Raw genomic sequence first — 17,242 nt, 5'->3', positions numbered from 1 at the left:
TGTAAATTAAAACAATATATGGAAATTCGTTACCTAAGTGGGTAATAGAGTGCAGGCCATGTACATACAGGTGTCACAATTTGACCTTGCCATGCAATTGTGATGTTACACCATTCTAACTCCATGGATACAGTTAAACTAAACAGTTTATTATTATGATGTATTTATTAGTAGACATCTTTATCCAGGGCGACTTACAATTGTTACAAGATATCACATTATTTTTTTTTATTTACATACAATTACTCATTTATACAGTTGGGTTTTTACTGGAGCAATCTAGGTAAAGTACCTTGCTGAAGGGTACACCAGCAGTGCCCACCACATGGGATTGAACCCATGCCCCTCCGGTCAAGAGTCCAGAGCCCTAACCACTACTCCACACTGCCAATGCACCATGTTGCTCTGAGTTAGATGACATCATCCCAATTTATTGACATCATTGCTTGGTAGAAATGTATATAGTCAACAGTACTAACACCTAAACTGCTGCACTCAGGAAGTCTGTATCTTGGAACACACTTGTCTGGTTTTGATTAAACAACAGTATGCATGCAGCTGGTCTGCAACGGGGCACATGTGTTACCGGTATGTGTTAGGGGTTTAAAACGTTTTATTGCCTTGTAAGTCCATTTGGTAGCCTGGTTAGTACACGTCCATCTTTAAAGAAGTTCCACCTTTGCTTCTTGCATTGTAAACTCTGTCGCACAGTGGGGCTCCGAACCAATGATGAGATGACAATATTTTCCACCTGGCGGAGCTGGGGAGTCCTGCTGTTCTGTTTCGGACACGCCCCCCTCCAGGTGTAGTCGTGACTCTGACCACGCCCCCAGGTGCAGTCCTGACTCTGACCACGCCCCCCAGGTGTAGTCCTGACTCTGGTCCCGCCCCCTCACCTGAATCGCAGGTGCAGCGGGGAAGATGGCGGCTGCTCTACTTTTTACTATTTTGTATGAAGTTTGAACAAAAAACTGTCCTAATTAAGGTAAGTGTGTTTGTTGGTTTGTTAGGATTTTGTTTTTTGTTTGCGGTTTATGAGAAATTAAATGATGGTGTAAATGCTAATGTTAATTCATTTTTAAAAGCTTGGTCTTATCATATTGGCCACATTTTAGGCATTTCTGTTTGCAGGCAGCTTGTGTCTTTGCTGTTGAGGCAGCATATCTGTTAGAAGAAGCGAATGAAGGGTGCTTATATGTATTTGTTATTTTGTTTGTATAAACCTGGCCGGCTAATGTTAGTTATATTTCGTTTGAATGTATGTTTTTAAACAAAAATTAGATCAATGCAACATTAAAAATGGATTACACATGGAAATTGAAGCGCTATATATACCTACATTGCATTTGTACGTTTTTTTTTTATTTATATAGAACGTTTAAATAATTACAAAACAATGTATTTGACGAAGAAAGGTTTTCGTCCAAAACGTCCTGAAATAATAATATATATATATATATATATATATATATATATATATATATATATATATATATATATATATATATATATATCTCTAATATACAATTGTTTTTCTCCACAAATAGATGCATCGTGGATCCGAGTGCAGGGTCTATCATGGGGGTCATATGAAATCCTTGACTGATCCAGGCTTGTTTAATCGCAGTTTATATATCTATCTGAGTGCAGGGTCGTCATATGAAATCCTTGACTGATCCAGGCTTGTTTCATGGTAAGTGGAGAGTTTATTTTCTCTTACAGATTATTGTGCATTATTAGATTGCAGTATTTTGTAATTAAGATACCATTTAAATACAATTTCTGCATGACAACGTCATATTGTTAGGCTACATACAGACATATGTGTATGTAGACTTGTGTTTCAATATTATGAATTAAAGGTGCACGCATACTTCACACAGAAAGCCTGTGTAATTACTCGGGATATACATTTACACACCCACGTGATTCGTGCATTATAATGTGCGCTTTATTAAAATATACTGGTGACGGAATGCGCTCTGAAAACACAGACATGGTCATTCCAGAATGGGCAGTAAATACATTCTAACTGGATCTGGAATAGAAAACTGTGTTTGTTTTTCACATGCACTTTGATATTTCACATGCAATCAGTCATTTATGAAATGTAATATTTAGCTTAAAAAAACAAAACAACTGCAGAAAAGTTGCATATATGATTTCTGTCTAAGATTTTGCAGTCTATATGTGGTGCAATGTGAATGGGATCATCCAAGCTGTTTCCTATTGTGAACGGTACCTAATCCGAACACGTTATTTCTTATTTCATTTTCAGAAACGGATGCATCGTGCAGCGCAGGATCCTGTCTATTATGGGAGGATGTGAAATCGGTGACTGATTGAAGCTTGTTTCATGGTAAGCGGGGAGCTTACTTTCTCTTACAGATTACTGTGCATTATTAGATTGCATTGCTGCCTTCATGTTTGCGTTTCGTTTTGTTTTATTCTTAACGATTTAATATGTCTTTTACCACACATATTATCATGTGCATGACTATTGCCAGCATTCAAACGGTACATTTTGGACTATTGACCAGCCTTGTGAGATACACATATCTCTGGGAAATCAGTATTAGGATATCAATATATTTGCGTAAAGTTATATATGCATTCGAAACATACAATCATTGGCTAAATATATCATGGATATATTCATTTTAATAAAAGAAAAACAACAGTTAAGTTTGTTCCCACAAAGTAATGTAGCAACCCTTTCGCGATAGACATACACAGTACTGTATTACCGCAGACATGGTCATTTCAGAATAGCTAGTTCTGTATGGGCTCGAAATGTATTTTAACGGCATATGTAATTTAATTACGATGCATTACATGTTAAAGATAGATAAGGATGTGTTGACATTTTGCCCTGCTGTCATTTATGAGAAAAAAAAATGCAGTACAGAAGTGGATGCGACTTATCCCGGGTATTCTATAAGGAAGATAGTCGTTCTTATTTATGCATATTTTGTCAATTCTGTTTGAGACTTTGCAGACAATACTATATATGCATTTACATCCTTCGGTGTCAGAGCAGTGTCGCTGTTTTGTATGTTGCCACGTTGCTTATTCTGTTTCATGTCTTTTGTTTGTTAATTGTTATTATTGCTACTTTTTCAGAGAAGCCGTCCGACTTCTGATACACTTTTCCTCGGCAACTTTGCAGTTCCTGCCTTCCTTGAGAATCCCTGGAGGTTGAAGCAAGGAGATGGAGTCCGTGACTTGTTGGCAAGTTGTCGTTTTTTTCAGGTTGATACATTTACATGTTTTGCATTTACAGTCATGTTACGTGCCTGTGTTAACCCAGGAATGTGCAGTAGTTTATTTCTATGTACTGAGTTGTTGAATTGTGATCGCTATTTACCTGCTTGATTGTGTGTATGCTTAACGTCTTGGATTCATTGTGTAATAAAAGTTGTATTGTTTATTGATGTGTCTGTCCATCGTTTTCCACTAGGTCCATGTTGTCTGGTAAGTTGTTTGGTGCGGAAACCTTGCTGAGACCGGTGTCGAATACAGTATCTAACAAACGATGCAATGGAGATTCGTTTTTTCAACTTGCGCACTTGGCAAGGGGGAAACTCCGTTTCATTTTTTGTTGGATACTGCGGAGGCCACCCCCTTTTTGTGTCGGTGCAAATTTTCCCGCCAAAAAACTTAGTATATAGGGGAAAGGAGGGGGTGGTTCTTTCACATGTCAATCACATGTAGCCAGCCCACCTCCCTTTCCCATTGGGGAAGGGAGGTGGGCTGGTTACGCCCTTGCTTGGTGTGTATGCATATTTACACGGCCCTCTCGCAGATATTGAGATGTTCAAGGTTGACCCAATATCTGGAGGAGGGCAGTGTACATGTGCATACACGTATGCATATGGTATTAATATCACGGCATTGTTACTTTGAGCACACCAGACCGAAGCCAGCTCATCTCCCTCCATCAATGGGAGATATGCTGGCTAACTTTTTGTATGGTGTGTTCAAAGTTACAATACAGCGATATTGGTACCATACATGCATACAGCTATATACGGTACCGAGAGCACAGCTGGAGCACTCCAAGCAAGGCGGTAACCAGCTCGCCTCCTTCCCCCAATGGGGTGGGGAGGCGGGCTGGCTACCACCTTGTTTGGAGTGCTCCAAATACCTCCCCTGCTGTGCTCTCGATCCCCTATATCAGGAGTGCACAATTCGGATCCCTCCTGGCTTTTGTTCCAACTGTGTTCTAAATGACTTAATTAGACCAATAATTGGCAATAATTTGTCCAATTAAGTAATTTAGGGCAAGGTTGGAACAAAAGCCAGGAGGGACACCGGCCCTCCAGGACCGGAATTGTGCACCCCTGCCCTATATACTAAGTTTTTTGGCGGGAAAATTTTCGCCAGCGCAACCAAGGGTAGCATCTACAGTATCCAACAAACCATGAAATAGCGTTTCCCCTTTGTCGCTAAAAGCGCAACTTAAAAAGAAACGACATTGCGTGGTTTGTTAGATACTGGCTGCACGTGCACAGAGGAAGATTTTCCCTTCCTTGCCAAAAACGTCACCAAACACCAGTACACCATCCGTGACGTCAAGAAACAAGGCATACTAAAAGAAAAAAAACACATTTATTGAATCAATTGATAGAAACATACACGGAAACAAATTCGGCATACTGTAAATGTAACACATGTAAACGTTAGCAACAACAGCGTGTTATTACAATTACACAAATACTGCGTTTACTAGAATATAAACCAACGTCTACAGGGTTATAAAATATACAAATATTGTTTAAATCAACAAGACATTACATTACTCCTCCTCATCATGGCAACAGACACCGTCAACGAGAAGCAGGAACAGCAAGGTGAATGAACCCAGATCATCATCGTTTTCCTGAAATAAACAAACAAAAAAACAAATGAGACACACACATAATAAACTTGAAACCTTTACACTGAGTATTACCCAAAACATGTTGAGCCTTTGGTTTAAATGAGTTCTATCATTTCTGTGCCGCTGCCCTGTGCGTGCTATCTTGAGTGCCAAAGGAAAAGTTAAAAGCAAATAAACAAACTGTTTTATAATGTGTAAGTAATTATTTTAGTCCTTCCGTATATATACAGTAGGGCCTGCACTTAAAATCACATATTTTCTGTAGCCAGCTTGTATAATTGGAGCATCTATATTCAGTGAGCTATCTCACATGAATACAAATACAGTTATTGCATGCATAAGTGTGAAGCATCATAAAAATAAAAAGGTACTGTATGTGTGCGCAAACATGTTTACTTACCATTTAAACTTAGTCAGTAGCCTCGGCAGGTATAAGCAAACGCTGTACCCATAGTTACACCACGATGCACCTGATTCTGCAATACAAGAGATACAAAATCACGTAAGCAAACAGTATAACAAATAAACAATATAAGAAACAAATAAAATAAGGGAAAACATCTTGTCTATTAAGAGTCAAGTTCTACATACATAACATTCATTTATGAAACAATTAAAAAAAAAACGTTTAACCTTCAAATGGTTCTGGAAAGTAAAAGCTGCAAGAGAATGTCTTTGAACTTTACGGTTTTACATAATAACACGCATGAGGCACTTTTCTAAGAGTGTCATTCTCATTTTAACACGCGTCTGATATGTTAAACAGCCCATGTTACAATATTAGATTGATACAAAAATGTATATTAAATTGTGTTATATCACTTACACAGGCGAATTAGCTTATAAAAGCAATAATGAAGCACCTACTTCACCCAACTACGATCTAACGCTTCATGGTTGATCTTGCTAAAGTTAACAAGTAAGCATGACTATGCTGGAGTACAGTATTGATCATTCATAAGCTGTATTTACAGTCGTGTAATGATCGTTCATCATCTTGAAGTGTAGTTACTTGGAGACCAGACTTCAGGTTCATCTGTACATGTTCAGAGATCCTATAAGAAAATACATACATACATAAATAAATAAACACTACTACTACTAATAATAAACAGTTCGTAAACAACAGAATCATATTCTACGTTCAAAATACACACCACAAAGAATGTATTATTTAAATGACGGCAAACGAGACTCAAAATCAATGTTGATTATTTTTTATTAAATGGTCTGTTCAATTGTTTTGTTTTCAGTTTTAATTGTAACACCAAGGCTAATGCAAGGTTTCAAATACGTTATCATACTCTTGACGCGGCATGATCAAATCAACTAAACAACTTTATGCAATTAAATGCACAGGAAAAAACACCCATACTGTGTGTTTTATTAAATGACCTCAGTTATATGTATTTACATTTTAAACAATTGCAACGCACGGGTATTCTATGTTACCGGTATTAGTAACAGCAACATTATATATATATATATATATATATATATATATATATATATATATATATATATATATATATATATATATATATACACACACACACACACACACACAAAAACAAATAGTTAGCATTATGTGAAATGCAAAGCAATATCTTACCTTTAAAACGCCAAATTCGCCTTATCCTCCCAAATAGAGAAATAACAATTTAAAAGTGCCGCATTTGGGTTTGGAAAACAAACGCTAGGCATGCTTCCTGGGCTATCCCGCAGGGAAAGAATTAAAAAAAAAACAATACAAAATAAAATAAAAACAAAAATAAAATCTAGCAACAGGAGGAGCACAAACTCGCCTCGCCGCCATCTTACCCGCAGCACCTGCGATTCAGGTGAGGGGGCGGGGCCAGAGTCAGGAGCATCCAGAGGGGGCGGGGCCAGAGTCAGGGCTACACCTGAGGGGGCACGGTCTCCTCCTCCTGAAACATTCCACCTTTATTCCCAATAATCCCACAATTGATTCATAAATTACACTATTTAAACTCTCTATACTATTACACTATATATACTAAAGGAGGTGATGTGGTCCAGTGGTTAAAAAAAGGGCTTGTAACCAAGAAGTCCCCAGTTCAAAACCCTATTCAGCCACTGCCTTATTGTGTGACCATAAGCAAGTCACTTAACCTCCTTGTGCTCCGTCTTTTGGGTGAGACGTAGTTGTGACTTTGCAGCTGATGCATAGTTCACACGCCCTAGTCTCTGTAAGTTGCCTAGGACAAAGGCATTGGCTAAACAAACAAAATACAAAATTCCTGTTCAAATAAGAATGTGGCAAAGTTAATTTCTGCAAAAACGCCCTGTGGTAGTTCCATTAAAGGTGAAACAACTTCCCATAGTAAATATTTCATTTTTTGGATGTGACAACCTTTGAGTGGATAAACAAACCAGACAACCAACAAGGTCAGCTTTGCGATGAAGTAGAGTGCACAGAAGGCTGAACAATGGAAGCATGTTGGATACACACAACATGGAATCCTCTACAGGTTTTGGTGTTGGCGACGACAGAAGGAGAGCACACTGTGCTTTTTTTGCTTTGTTGAATGCAGCAACACCTGGGCCATCTCTGCTAGCAGCTCTGGATGTTTCCGGTTCAGCTCAGCACAGCTTCTGGCACAGTGTGTGTGTGTGTGTGGGCGTCACATCAAACCACTTGAGCCTTAAAGCTGGTTTAAAATAAAACTGCATTTGAATAGATGTCTAAAGCAAAATGCTAAATTAAAAGACTGCCACCTGTACTGATTTGTCCATTTCTTGTTCTGTACTACGTTTATTTATTTTGCAAAAAAACAAAAAACAAAACATGCTTTCACTGTTTTATTTTTTGATTTTGCTTTATTAGCAGGCATTGGAGATAATGTAATTTAATTTTCACTCTATTCTGCACTTCACAATTAGTCCCCCCCACCCTTCCCTCAGTAATTAATGTATTAATCACTCAATTAAAATTTTAAAGCACATACAGGGCTTGAACAGCTTCAATATGTAACAAACACCTTTGTTTAACATGAGATACCTAGGGGTTGCAAACATTTCAATAGTCTTATGCTAACTACCAACTGTAAATGTGAAACACCAGTTCTAAAAAAAGGAATAAAATGTTTTCTGACTTTACATTTAATCATTTTAAAACATTAAAACAAAAACATAACAATTAGCATTAACAAACAGCAGTGTTATTTGTGCAAGCTTAACAGTCAAATTTATCTATAATATAATCAGAATTTGAATAAGAGGTTTCATAGCTGCTGTGACTTAAATCACTTTTCAAATGTCTTCCAGGTTTTAAAATCCAGTAACAGTTTTCATCCTTCCTTTATTGTTGTGCAGTAAATTTTCCTTCACTTTACAAATACTGTTTAGAGGAAGGTACGTCACTATAAACAGTCCCCAATTTTCCTCTTGCTGGCAACACAAAATATTTTATTTTGAATTAGAACTTTCTCAAAATGTCCTTTTGTGGCATAGCTTGTGTTTACAGGAATTCCAACAAATCCAACACTGTCCCAATAAAAAGAGCATGGGGTTGGCAACATGTCAGGATCAGCACTGCAGAAGAGAAGGCTTCTTGCAGCTTAAGTGTATTAAGTTTAAATTAAATGATCAACTGCATAATAAGGGATGAGTGGAAATGTTTATGTTGATTTCCATTGCCTTTTTAGTCAAGTGCCCCCATTGTAGCAATTTCAACCAAAATAATATCAGTAGCATTCATGTAAATTAGAACATATGGGATTGTGATGCCCAATAATTGTGATTAGGTCTACAGGAGCAGTGAACTAATACCACGTTTCCAGCTGAGACTGAGTTAAAGTCAGGCCTGTTCGTTTTCATTGGTAGCAGAAAGAAACCAAACCCAATCAAGACTCAGTCAACCCCTAGTTAGGGGATTGCACAGCTATGGCCAAAAGTTTGCTATCCCCCTAGAATTGTAGGATCAAGACATAATAAAAATACAAATACACTTTATGAACATAATTTAGATATTTTATTAACATCATGTAATCAAGAAAAACTACAAAACGCAAAAGTCTACCGGAAGCCATAATAATAGTACAGTATTGTAGCCTGGCACAGGGATACATTGCATTAGAATGAAACAAACAGGTCTAGAAAACCTTAGTTCAGGAAACCATTTATTTTGGAGCAGTTTGCATTCTGCTCAAATTGTGCTGTACTCGATACAACAAAATACAGTCATACTGTTTTTCCTTCAGTGCAAATGGCAACTTACATTGAGGCTTTAGATCTAATGGGTTACACAATGTCTTTTAAACCCATCAGCACCCAAAGCAAACTGCTTAGTTCAAGACACTTCGAGCGAGACAACATGGTATTAACATTTTATAAAAAAAATAAAAAAAAACACAAGTTAATGAATATGGAGTAGCTTGTTTTTCTGCAAACGGTTTGGTCAGTTATGTGCAAAAACTTCAGAAAACAGAGTTCAACACAGAGGGCAGCTAAACCCCCAGCCATCAAAGACAAAGTACTTTTATTACAAAAGTCATTACCTGTTTGCTAATATTAAACCCTGTGTTTATATCTACATAATCTATGCATATATTTCAAATTAGCTTTGTTTGTGCTAGGAAAGTGACAAAGCCCTTATTTTAACAAGCTAGACATACTAAATGAACAGAGGCACCAAAACAAATTCAGTTAACCCATTTTCTAAATCCATAGTTTTATACCATGGTTCAATTGCTGTGGATGGAATGCAGGGTGCTTTCTCAGTGCTGTAAAATACTCTGAATCATTTCTTGGCACTACTATATACATATGTACACCACTCTTCCAATGCTAAACTCAGTGAATGGGCCTGCTCCTGAGCTCCCCATTATTAATGTGCTTGATTTTCTTCTAACCCCTACCTGCTTGTGCCGTACCCCATAAACAACAAGCCTCACATCTCTTAAAGTGGGTGTAACCAACAATAATAGTTCCATGGCTGCCACTAGCTACATACAGGTCTGAAATGTGTAGTTTTGAAAGAAGCACATAGCAAGCAACATAGGAAATACAACACTACCTGAAAGCACAACTTGTAAATAGAGATTTCATTAACCCGATGTTTTAAAACATATTTGAGTGGTTTTGTTAGTTGCAATCAATGTAATTGTAACAAAGGTTTTAAATCCTGAAACTGGTGCGGACCAACATGCACTGTCTTCAGAAAATGTCGACAAATGCATTAGAAAATAGTAAGAGTGCACAAGGCTAAGCTCAGCAAATTAAGGGTAAAAGGCATTTGATTTCAAAACCATAGTTACTAAATGCATAAGGATTTGGGATGCTTTCTTGAAATTATACAGGTGAAAAACAGATTGTGGAAATGGTGAGCAAACCTGGCACTGTCGTGTTCTTTTTATTCCTAACGGAAAGCCCTTTTATAGCGACAATCAGTGACACTGCAAGTCTCCAGCATGTTCTAATTCCAGATATCTTGACAGAGAAAAGGAAAGTTTAACATGTTTCATTATTTACAGTTGTTACTGTACAATATTGCAACTTAAAGCACCTTCCTACAGAGAAGTGTCTCTTTTCGGATCCCTGACGTCGACTCCCCTGGTTAAATAAAACTCGGGGGCTTCACTGAATTAAACAAGTTGGTTTGGTCACAGTTCAAGAGGCCTCACAGGTTTTAGGAATGGCAGAAAAGACTCCAATGCAGTCTCCTTAGTTTTCACTGCAACGTCATTGAACAGACCCTAAATGTCAGATACCTGCAGTGCATGCCAGACGCTGGGACAAACTGATGATATGTCATACACTTATAACTGATCTTAAAAAGCCCAAATTAGACTTCCCCTTTAATGGTGTACCAACCTAACCTTTAATACCAATGGTTTGGGTTACCATATGCTTACATGTACACTAGGGCAGTTTGGCACAGTTCAGGCTTTTCAATTTGCACCACAATGCATTCTGGATATGTCTGACCTGTCTCAGGTACCTTTCACAGCAGGACTACACTTACCACAATGCATTGGATGCGAGTTGAAAAGTGAACTGTTCCAAACTATCTTAGTGTAGATGGAGTCATGTGGTAACTCTGCCCATGGTCTTTCATTGTAACCCACTGATGATCATTTAAACCGTTAAAAGAAATGATCACTGAATGTCATAAGCCGATCCATTGGACACTAAATACCTGCACACCAGCTTTCCTTAATCAATAATGTTAAATAAACCACACTATGTTTCTAAAGAAAAAAAAGAGGGGGGGGGGGGGGGGGGGGAGGTTCCTCTTTCAAAACCTCTTTCAAACTGTTGCAAAAGTACTAGTTGCACAAGTTGCTAGCAACCCCCCATCCAGCACCTGTTTGTGTGTTGTGGGCTGCTGAACTAGCACACCTCAAAAAAAAAAAAAATTCTGGGGGAATGTATGGTATTGAAGACAAGAGCAACACAACAATAGTACTTAAGCATCAGGGGGTAGGGATGCTGTGTGCAAGAGACAGACATACTGTTGGCTACCAGGTCCAACTGGCCCAATTTGGGCAACACTAGCCTGGTTCATGTTGATGTCCTGAAGATAGGTTTTTCTTTTGCAGTGGATAATGCCATTGTCAGTATTTATTCAGCTTTGAGAAGCTTCGCCTTGCTTCTTCTCAGCTCAGTAGTTCAGTGCGATTTTGAGTGCAGCGGAAATATATGCAAGCATGGAAATAACTCAAACCCCCATTGCATAGCAGGTCAAACCCAACTATCCCTATTAATCACTACGTACAACTTTATTTTTTGTAACGTATGTAGGTGTATTTCCATTGCCTAATTCTAAATTGTTCTGATGTCATTTTTGTTTTTCTTTTTTTAAAATTATTTTTTGCCAATTTTGTGGCATTAGCTGGTGCAATCAAGACTACTACAATAATGAGGTGCTTGGAGCACTAAACTCGTAACAGTCTATATACTCTGTGCTTATGTTTCCGCTTTGACGCTATTTGAAAAATCATTTGCTTTTACATTTTGGAAAAAAAAAAAAAACACTTTCAGGAGCACCAGTTTCCCAGGACAGGTTCTCAAATGGCTATGCAATGGTTTATTAAACTTTCCACACCCCATAAAAAATCCATGACCAAAAGAGGATAAATTAAAACCAACAGGCCAGTAGTTGCCCTTCCCAGCCACTTCAGTGACATCTTGCCCAGCTTCAATTCCTGATTTGGAATCCTTAAAAAGTACGCAAAAAGAAAATAGAGAATACCGGCCCTCATTTCGGGTCACCAAATAAAAAAAAAATGGAAAGAAATGTGTCACGTCAGACCAGTGCAATCCACTTTAGTAGTCCATATTGCTGCCTTGGATGGAAGCTGACAGCCAATAGAGTCATTTACGAACCAATCGGCTCGTTCAGTTTATGTTCTTATTCTCCAGCTTGTCCTTTATTGTTTATTTTCTATATCTACAGCTCTGGCCAAGTTTTGCATTGCCTTATTGAACTAATTTTGCCTCATAAAGTCGACAGAAACTTGCTGAATAATGTCATGTATATTGAATTACATACCACTTTGTAGTTCTCCAGATACTTAACTAAAAACTGACAAAAATTGAAAAATGTGACATTTTGAAATCAAACATGAAATATTGTACTACTATTATGGCTTCCGGTAGACTTTTTGTGATATTAATTAGTCGTTTGTTTGATTACATGATGTTAAATAAAATACTTAAATTATGCTCATGCAGTTTTTATTTTTTATTTTTTATTATGTCTCCATCCTAAAATTCTAGGTGATGCAAAACTTTTGGCCATAACTCTAGTTTGTAGTGAGCCACAGCTAAGAGAAGCAGTAAAGACTATGCCTTCTCCCACCGTGTATCCAGCCTCCTAACACGCACCTTCTGCTTGTAATGGTATTCCTTAAGATACTCCTTAATCGAGCTAGGGATGGGGAGGACGTCGATGCCATCATAGGTGGCACAGCTGTCAATGACCGCACGACAGATTTGCTGAAGACTAAAAGGAGCGGTGCGGTGGGTCGGGTTGGAGAGAAGAGGTTCGAAGAACATGCAGGAGTTGGGGTCTTTGTAGTGCTCCAGCAGACCCGTGACAGTGGTAGCGTGGAAGACGCTGGGGTCGTGAACGTCAAAGCTGAAATTGTGGTTCCACTGCTCGATCCGGGCATGCAGGGACCGCCCATAGCGACGGAAGCTGACCGAGAAAAGGTAATCCTCCTGGGCCGAGTCACGGAGCAGGAAGGAACCTTCTGGTTTGCCTTCTAGAAGGGCTTCAGCCTCGTAGCGGTCCATCACACCCCAGTAACAGGGCAGGTTGGTGATCTGGAGAAGATCTGGAACCAGGCAGTGAATGTAATCAATTTGGGTGTGGACCCGGTAGCTCTCCTGGAATTTGAAGAGCTCCTCTTGGGCGGCTGGAGGTAAAGTTGGTTGGGCAGCTGGAGCCACTACCAATGCAGAAGGAGAAGAAGTTGTAGAAGAAGAAGATGAAGAAGGAGGAGGAGCAGCAGTGTTAGAAGAGGCCACCTGCATTGCTTCTTCCAAGGTGTCCAAGGGATTTTGGAGAAGCTGATGCTCTTCCTGCTGCAGCCGTAGCTGCTGTAAAGTGGCCCGGTCATCCCCTGCCAGTTCGTTCATCCCGTGTGCCAGCTTTGGTCCCAGCTTGTAAAGAGGGTTGATCTGGGCGGTCACCTCAAAGGTGTGGATCTGGGCATTGGGTGGCGGATCTACTCCTTGCTCAATACTGATTCGCCTCCTCGCCCTCAATCGGTCATCCTCGTCTTCGACTACAACCAAAGAACAACCAATGGCACTCCCAGAGCTAGTGTCGCACCCGCTTACTCCTACTGTACCACTTCCACCACTGCTGCCCAGAGTGTCCAGTAAAGCAGGCTGAGAAATGGGTGCTGTGTGCTGCTTGATGAGGTTCCACTTCTGGGCTAAGTCAGATCCAGCCGGGAAGGGGCATTTATCAAGCATGAGTTCGCTAAGGTGGATCTTCCTCCGTGAGGTGGGCAAAGTGGGCGACTGAGCGTTTTGGCTCTTGATGGGGAAGCATTGCCCCACAGCATCCTGAATCTTCTGGCGCAAGGATCGGCCGCCGGGAAACTTGACACCCCCTCCACCCTCCTCCACCACCACTAAACTGTCTGATTCTAGCTCCTGAAGGGTGGTGGCACCTTCCTGCCCGAGCCTTTTTCTCCTCTCCAGAACAGGTGACCCTTTGCTCTTAGGCGACCCTGCGTTTAAATTCTCTAGATATTCAAAAGTCTGGTTCACTGCCTGTGCCTGAGGCAGCCGGCACTTCTTCTTTCCTCTTCTCCGTCCGCTGCACTCCCTCCTTTCCTCTGAACGCCCCTGTCTTACTTTGGGACGGGCACCGCGGTCTTTCTCCTTGCCTCCTCGGTCCTCGTTGTCCCTGGATTGGGACATCTTCTTGTGTTTTTGTGTGGTGGATGCGTCTGGATTTCAGATCGTGGTCCTGCAAGTTCAGGGTTCAGGGTAGCTGCTATGCAGTTTATATAACTCATTCAGATTGAGAGTTATCTCAGAAGACAGAATACAGAGACTCCTATAACGCTTGCCCATGCTCTGCTCACATATCGTGGTACTTTTCATGTCCCTGGGGGTAGCCGTGCCTAGGTAAGGAATATAAACCGTTATTGTTTCACAGAAGTTAGCTTCCACACAAAAACTATTTGTAAATGAACTGCAGTACACTTAGGAGTCAAATCTGCCAGGATAGGACACAGCAGGATATCACAGCATTGGAAATCACCATGGACTGAAATCAAATACCTATCAGTGCTTATTTAAGGATCACCCCTAAAGACATCGATGGGAATAAGACTCCTATTGCATAGCAGTTTTATCCATTTTTGGTTTTACTATGAGTTTAGTAAGACACAACTGAGCTTGTTGCCTATACACACTGTGGCTAATCAAGCTCGTAATAAAACCTGAAATCGGTGAAACTGCTATGCAATAGGGATCTTATTTCCATACCTGTAAAAATATGTGGTAAATGCAATCCAGGGGTATTCCCCGGTGCTGTATAAAATCTGGCTGAGGCATACCCTGGTGCAAGACAATTACTGATTGTGTGAAAAATAAAACTAACATTCAAAAACGGTGTATTTAAATTAATTACTCCATATTGCTAAAACCGGTACTGCCCTTTAGTATGTAATAAAAATGATACTAAAATGAACAGTTAAAATAACAACAAGTAAAATTAACTGCATAATGAAAAGTAGCTGATACCCTCTGAATTCAGTTTAAGGAGTAAAACATTGAACTGAAACACATGCACATTTAAACAAGAAATTCCTGTTGGTAAACCCCAGAATAAAGATCACGATAACTGCAACATTTAAATATGCACTTATATTCACAAAAACAGGTTTTTGTTTTGTTTGATATCTGGTCTACATGTTTTCTGAGCCATTGCTTATCTGGAGTATCACCAGTAAATTCTTTGTCCCAACTTGAATGAAGAGATATTCTGGAGGCGGTGGTACATATTTATTTTGCATAGCTCTTGAAAACTCTGTATTAAATTGTGAAAATAACAAAAAAAAAAACATGGTATTTACATAATTTAGCATACATTTTCACGATTATAAGCTTTTGGGGATATATGAAAATGTCTCTGTCTGTACATCTAGAAGTCACACTTTTACACTTATGATTAGTTATTCCACATAATGTAAATCACTCAATAGACTTGCTACGAACACCTCATTCGCTTACCTAATGGATGACAGGTCTTAAATACCACTTATCCCATTTTTATCAAACTTTTCATTGGCATTTCCTAGTCTGTATTAGTCTGTAAATACTTTGTTATATAGGCAGACACATTCAGCCATAATTCTTTCCACAGTAATAAGACTCAACCGAATGGGCACGTATCTCAGACTATTTACCTTAATTGGTCACTTTATTATTATTATTATTATTATTATTATTTTACAGTTACCAGAAAACATGACTGTATATATATATATATATATATATATATATATATATATATATATATATATATATATATATAGATAGATAGATAGATAGATAGATAGATAGATATATTGCGAGACATATACATAAACTGTAAGTTACACAGTTAAATTGTCTGCACTCAAAACTAGAAATACTTACACTGGAACAATGCTGTTCAACGACATAATGTATGATCAAATAGCAAACATAGTCTGATGAAAACTGTATTTAAACACACAAGTCATTTTTTATATAAACTAATGTTTCAAAAACACAATCTTAGTGAATCGAACTACTATCGCGTACCCCGCACAGTACTGTAAATTTCCATTACAGGTACAGTATGCTTCAGGAATGAAGTATACTGGTAGCAAATACACTTTAATACAACTACGCTTCCTGTGGTTATAAAATATAAGTGTGCTTTTTACCTACCTGGTAAACTGCAAACGGAGACACATATTTTTTAGATGCGACTGCTTTGTTGAAATAGACGTTCGATTCACAAATGACATCACCCTCCCTTTTGTTTTACACAGCTGATGTTCTCAAAGTGTTGGTTGATTTCCTGGTTAAGCTATATTTGGATCGCCACCTGGTGTACGGAAGACCACATTTACACACCAAAAATAGAACCGGATATTGCAACGTTGGTGTTTTAATGCTCTTTGAGTCTGTTACTGTATATATATATATATATATATATATATATATATATATATATATATATATATATAAAGGCCCCCTTTCATTTTCTATTCAAATATCTGCTTATATTTTACAGCAATACATATGTGTGTAGTTCTGTGTCTAAAACATTTCTGTCTTATTGAAATATTATATATATATATATATATATATATATATATATATATATATATATATATGTAAATTAAATACAAGGTATGATAATAACATAACTTACATAAGGCTAACATGACAAAAAAAAAATATGTATATTTCTTAACCCAGTGCCATTGCCCTCATCTGAGGACAGACTACTTTCATTTTTTTGGCACATTTTTAACAGGCATCTACCTGCTATATTAACTTTCTCTTTAACTAGATTGTTATGATAACTTACTCTAATTTTGCTAAGAGCAAAAACGAAAGCAATGTCTCAAAATACATAACCACAGCTTAGGTTTCAAAGAAAAATGTATTTGGTACTTAAATGGGTTAAGACATTGCTTTCAATGTGTTAGCTAGTCAGCTCTACGCACAATGAAATGAACCCGTATAGATGATTTAATGTTTTGTGAAAAACGTTTTTCATCAAATGTAGTGAACAGATTTTACTGTGTTAATCAATACGTTTATCCAAGCAAAATGGCAGAATTTAATTAGTTTTGCTGGACTTTTTAAAAAAAGTTTTATTATTGACTAAAA

General features: G+C 38.3%; 1 protein-coding gene and 1 long non-coding RNA gene across 2 annotated transcripts; one reads left to right on the top strand and one right to left on the bottom strand.

Annotated features, from left to right (window-relative positions):
• Positions 1 to 891: 891 nt before the first annotated feature.
• On the top strand, positions 892 to 3,430 carry LOC117415247 (uncharacterized). The gene is made up of 4 exons (XR_004546387.3): positions 892 to 985; positions 1,548 to 1,693; positions 2,279 to 2,359; positions 3,124 to 3,430. It is a non-coding gene; the product is annotated as an uncharacterized LOC117415247 (long non-coding RNA).
• A 1,162-nt stretch (positions 3,431 to 4,592) lies between these two features.
• Positions 4,593 to 16,407, bottom strand: LOC117414688 (suppressor of cytokine signaling 5-like). Its single transcript, XM_059026671.1, has 5 exons — positions 16,289 to 16,407; positions 6,495 to 14,490; positions 5,855 to 5,937; positions 5,283 to 5,358; positions 4,593 to 4,882 (listed from the first exon to the last, which is right to left on the bottom strand). Exon 2 carries the CDS (start codon positions 14,282 to 14,284, stop codon positions 12,692 to 12,694), a length of 1,593 nt encoding a protein of 530 aa, XP_058882654.1. The 5' UTR covers positions 14,285 to 14,490; positions 16,289 to 16,407; the 3' UTR covers positions 4,593 to 4,882; positions 5,283 to 5,358; positions 5,855 to 5,937; positions 6,495 to 12,691.
• Between the last annotated feature and the right edge of the window lie 835 nt (positions 16,408 to 17,242).

This window comes from Acipenser ruthenus, chromosome 7 (assembly GCF_902713425.1).
Source record: "Acipenser ruthenus chromosome 7, fAciRut3.2 maternal haplotype, whole genome shotgun sequence".
NCBI classification, from domain to species: Eukaryota; Metazoa; Chordata; class Actinopteri; order Acipenseriformes; family Acipenseridae; genus Acipenser; species Acipenser ruthenus.
The sequence above is the reverse complement of the archived record's forward strand: the minus strand, read 5'-3'. Positions and strand labels throughout refer to the sequence as shown.

Bases quoted from the DNA above. Each gene is read 5' to 3' on its own strand.
- LOC117414688 (XM_059026671.1), bottom strand. From the start codon at position 14,284: ATGTCCCAATCCAGGGACAACGAGGACCGAGGAGGCAAGGAGAAAGAC.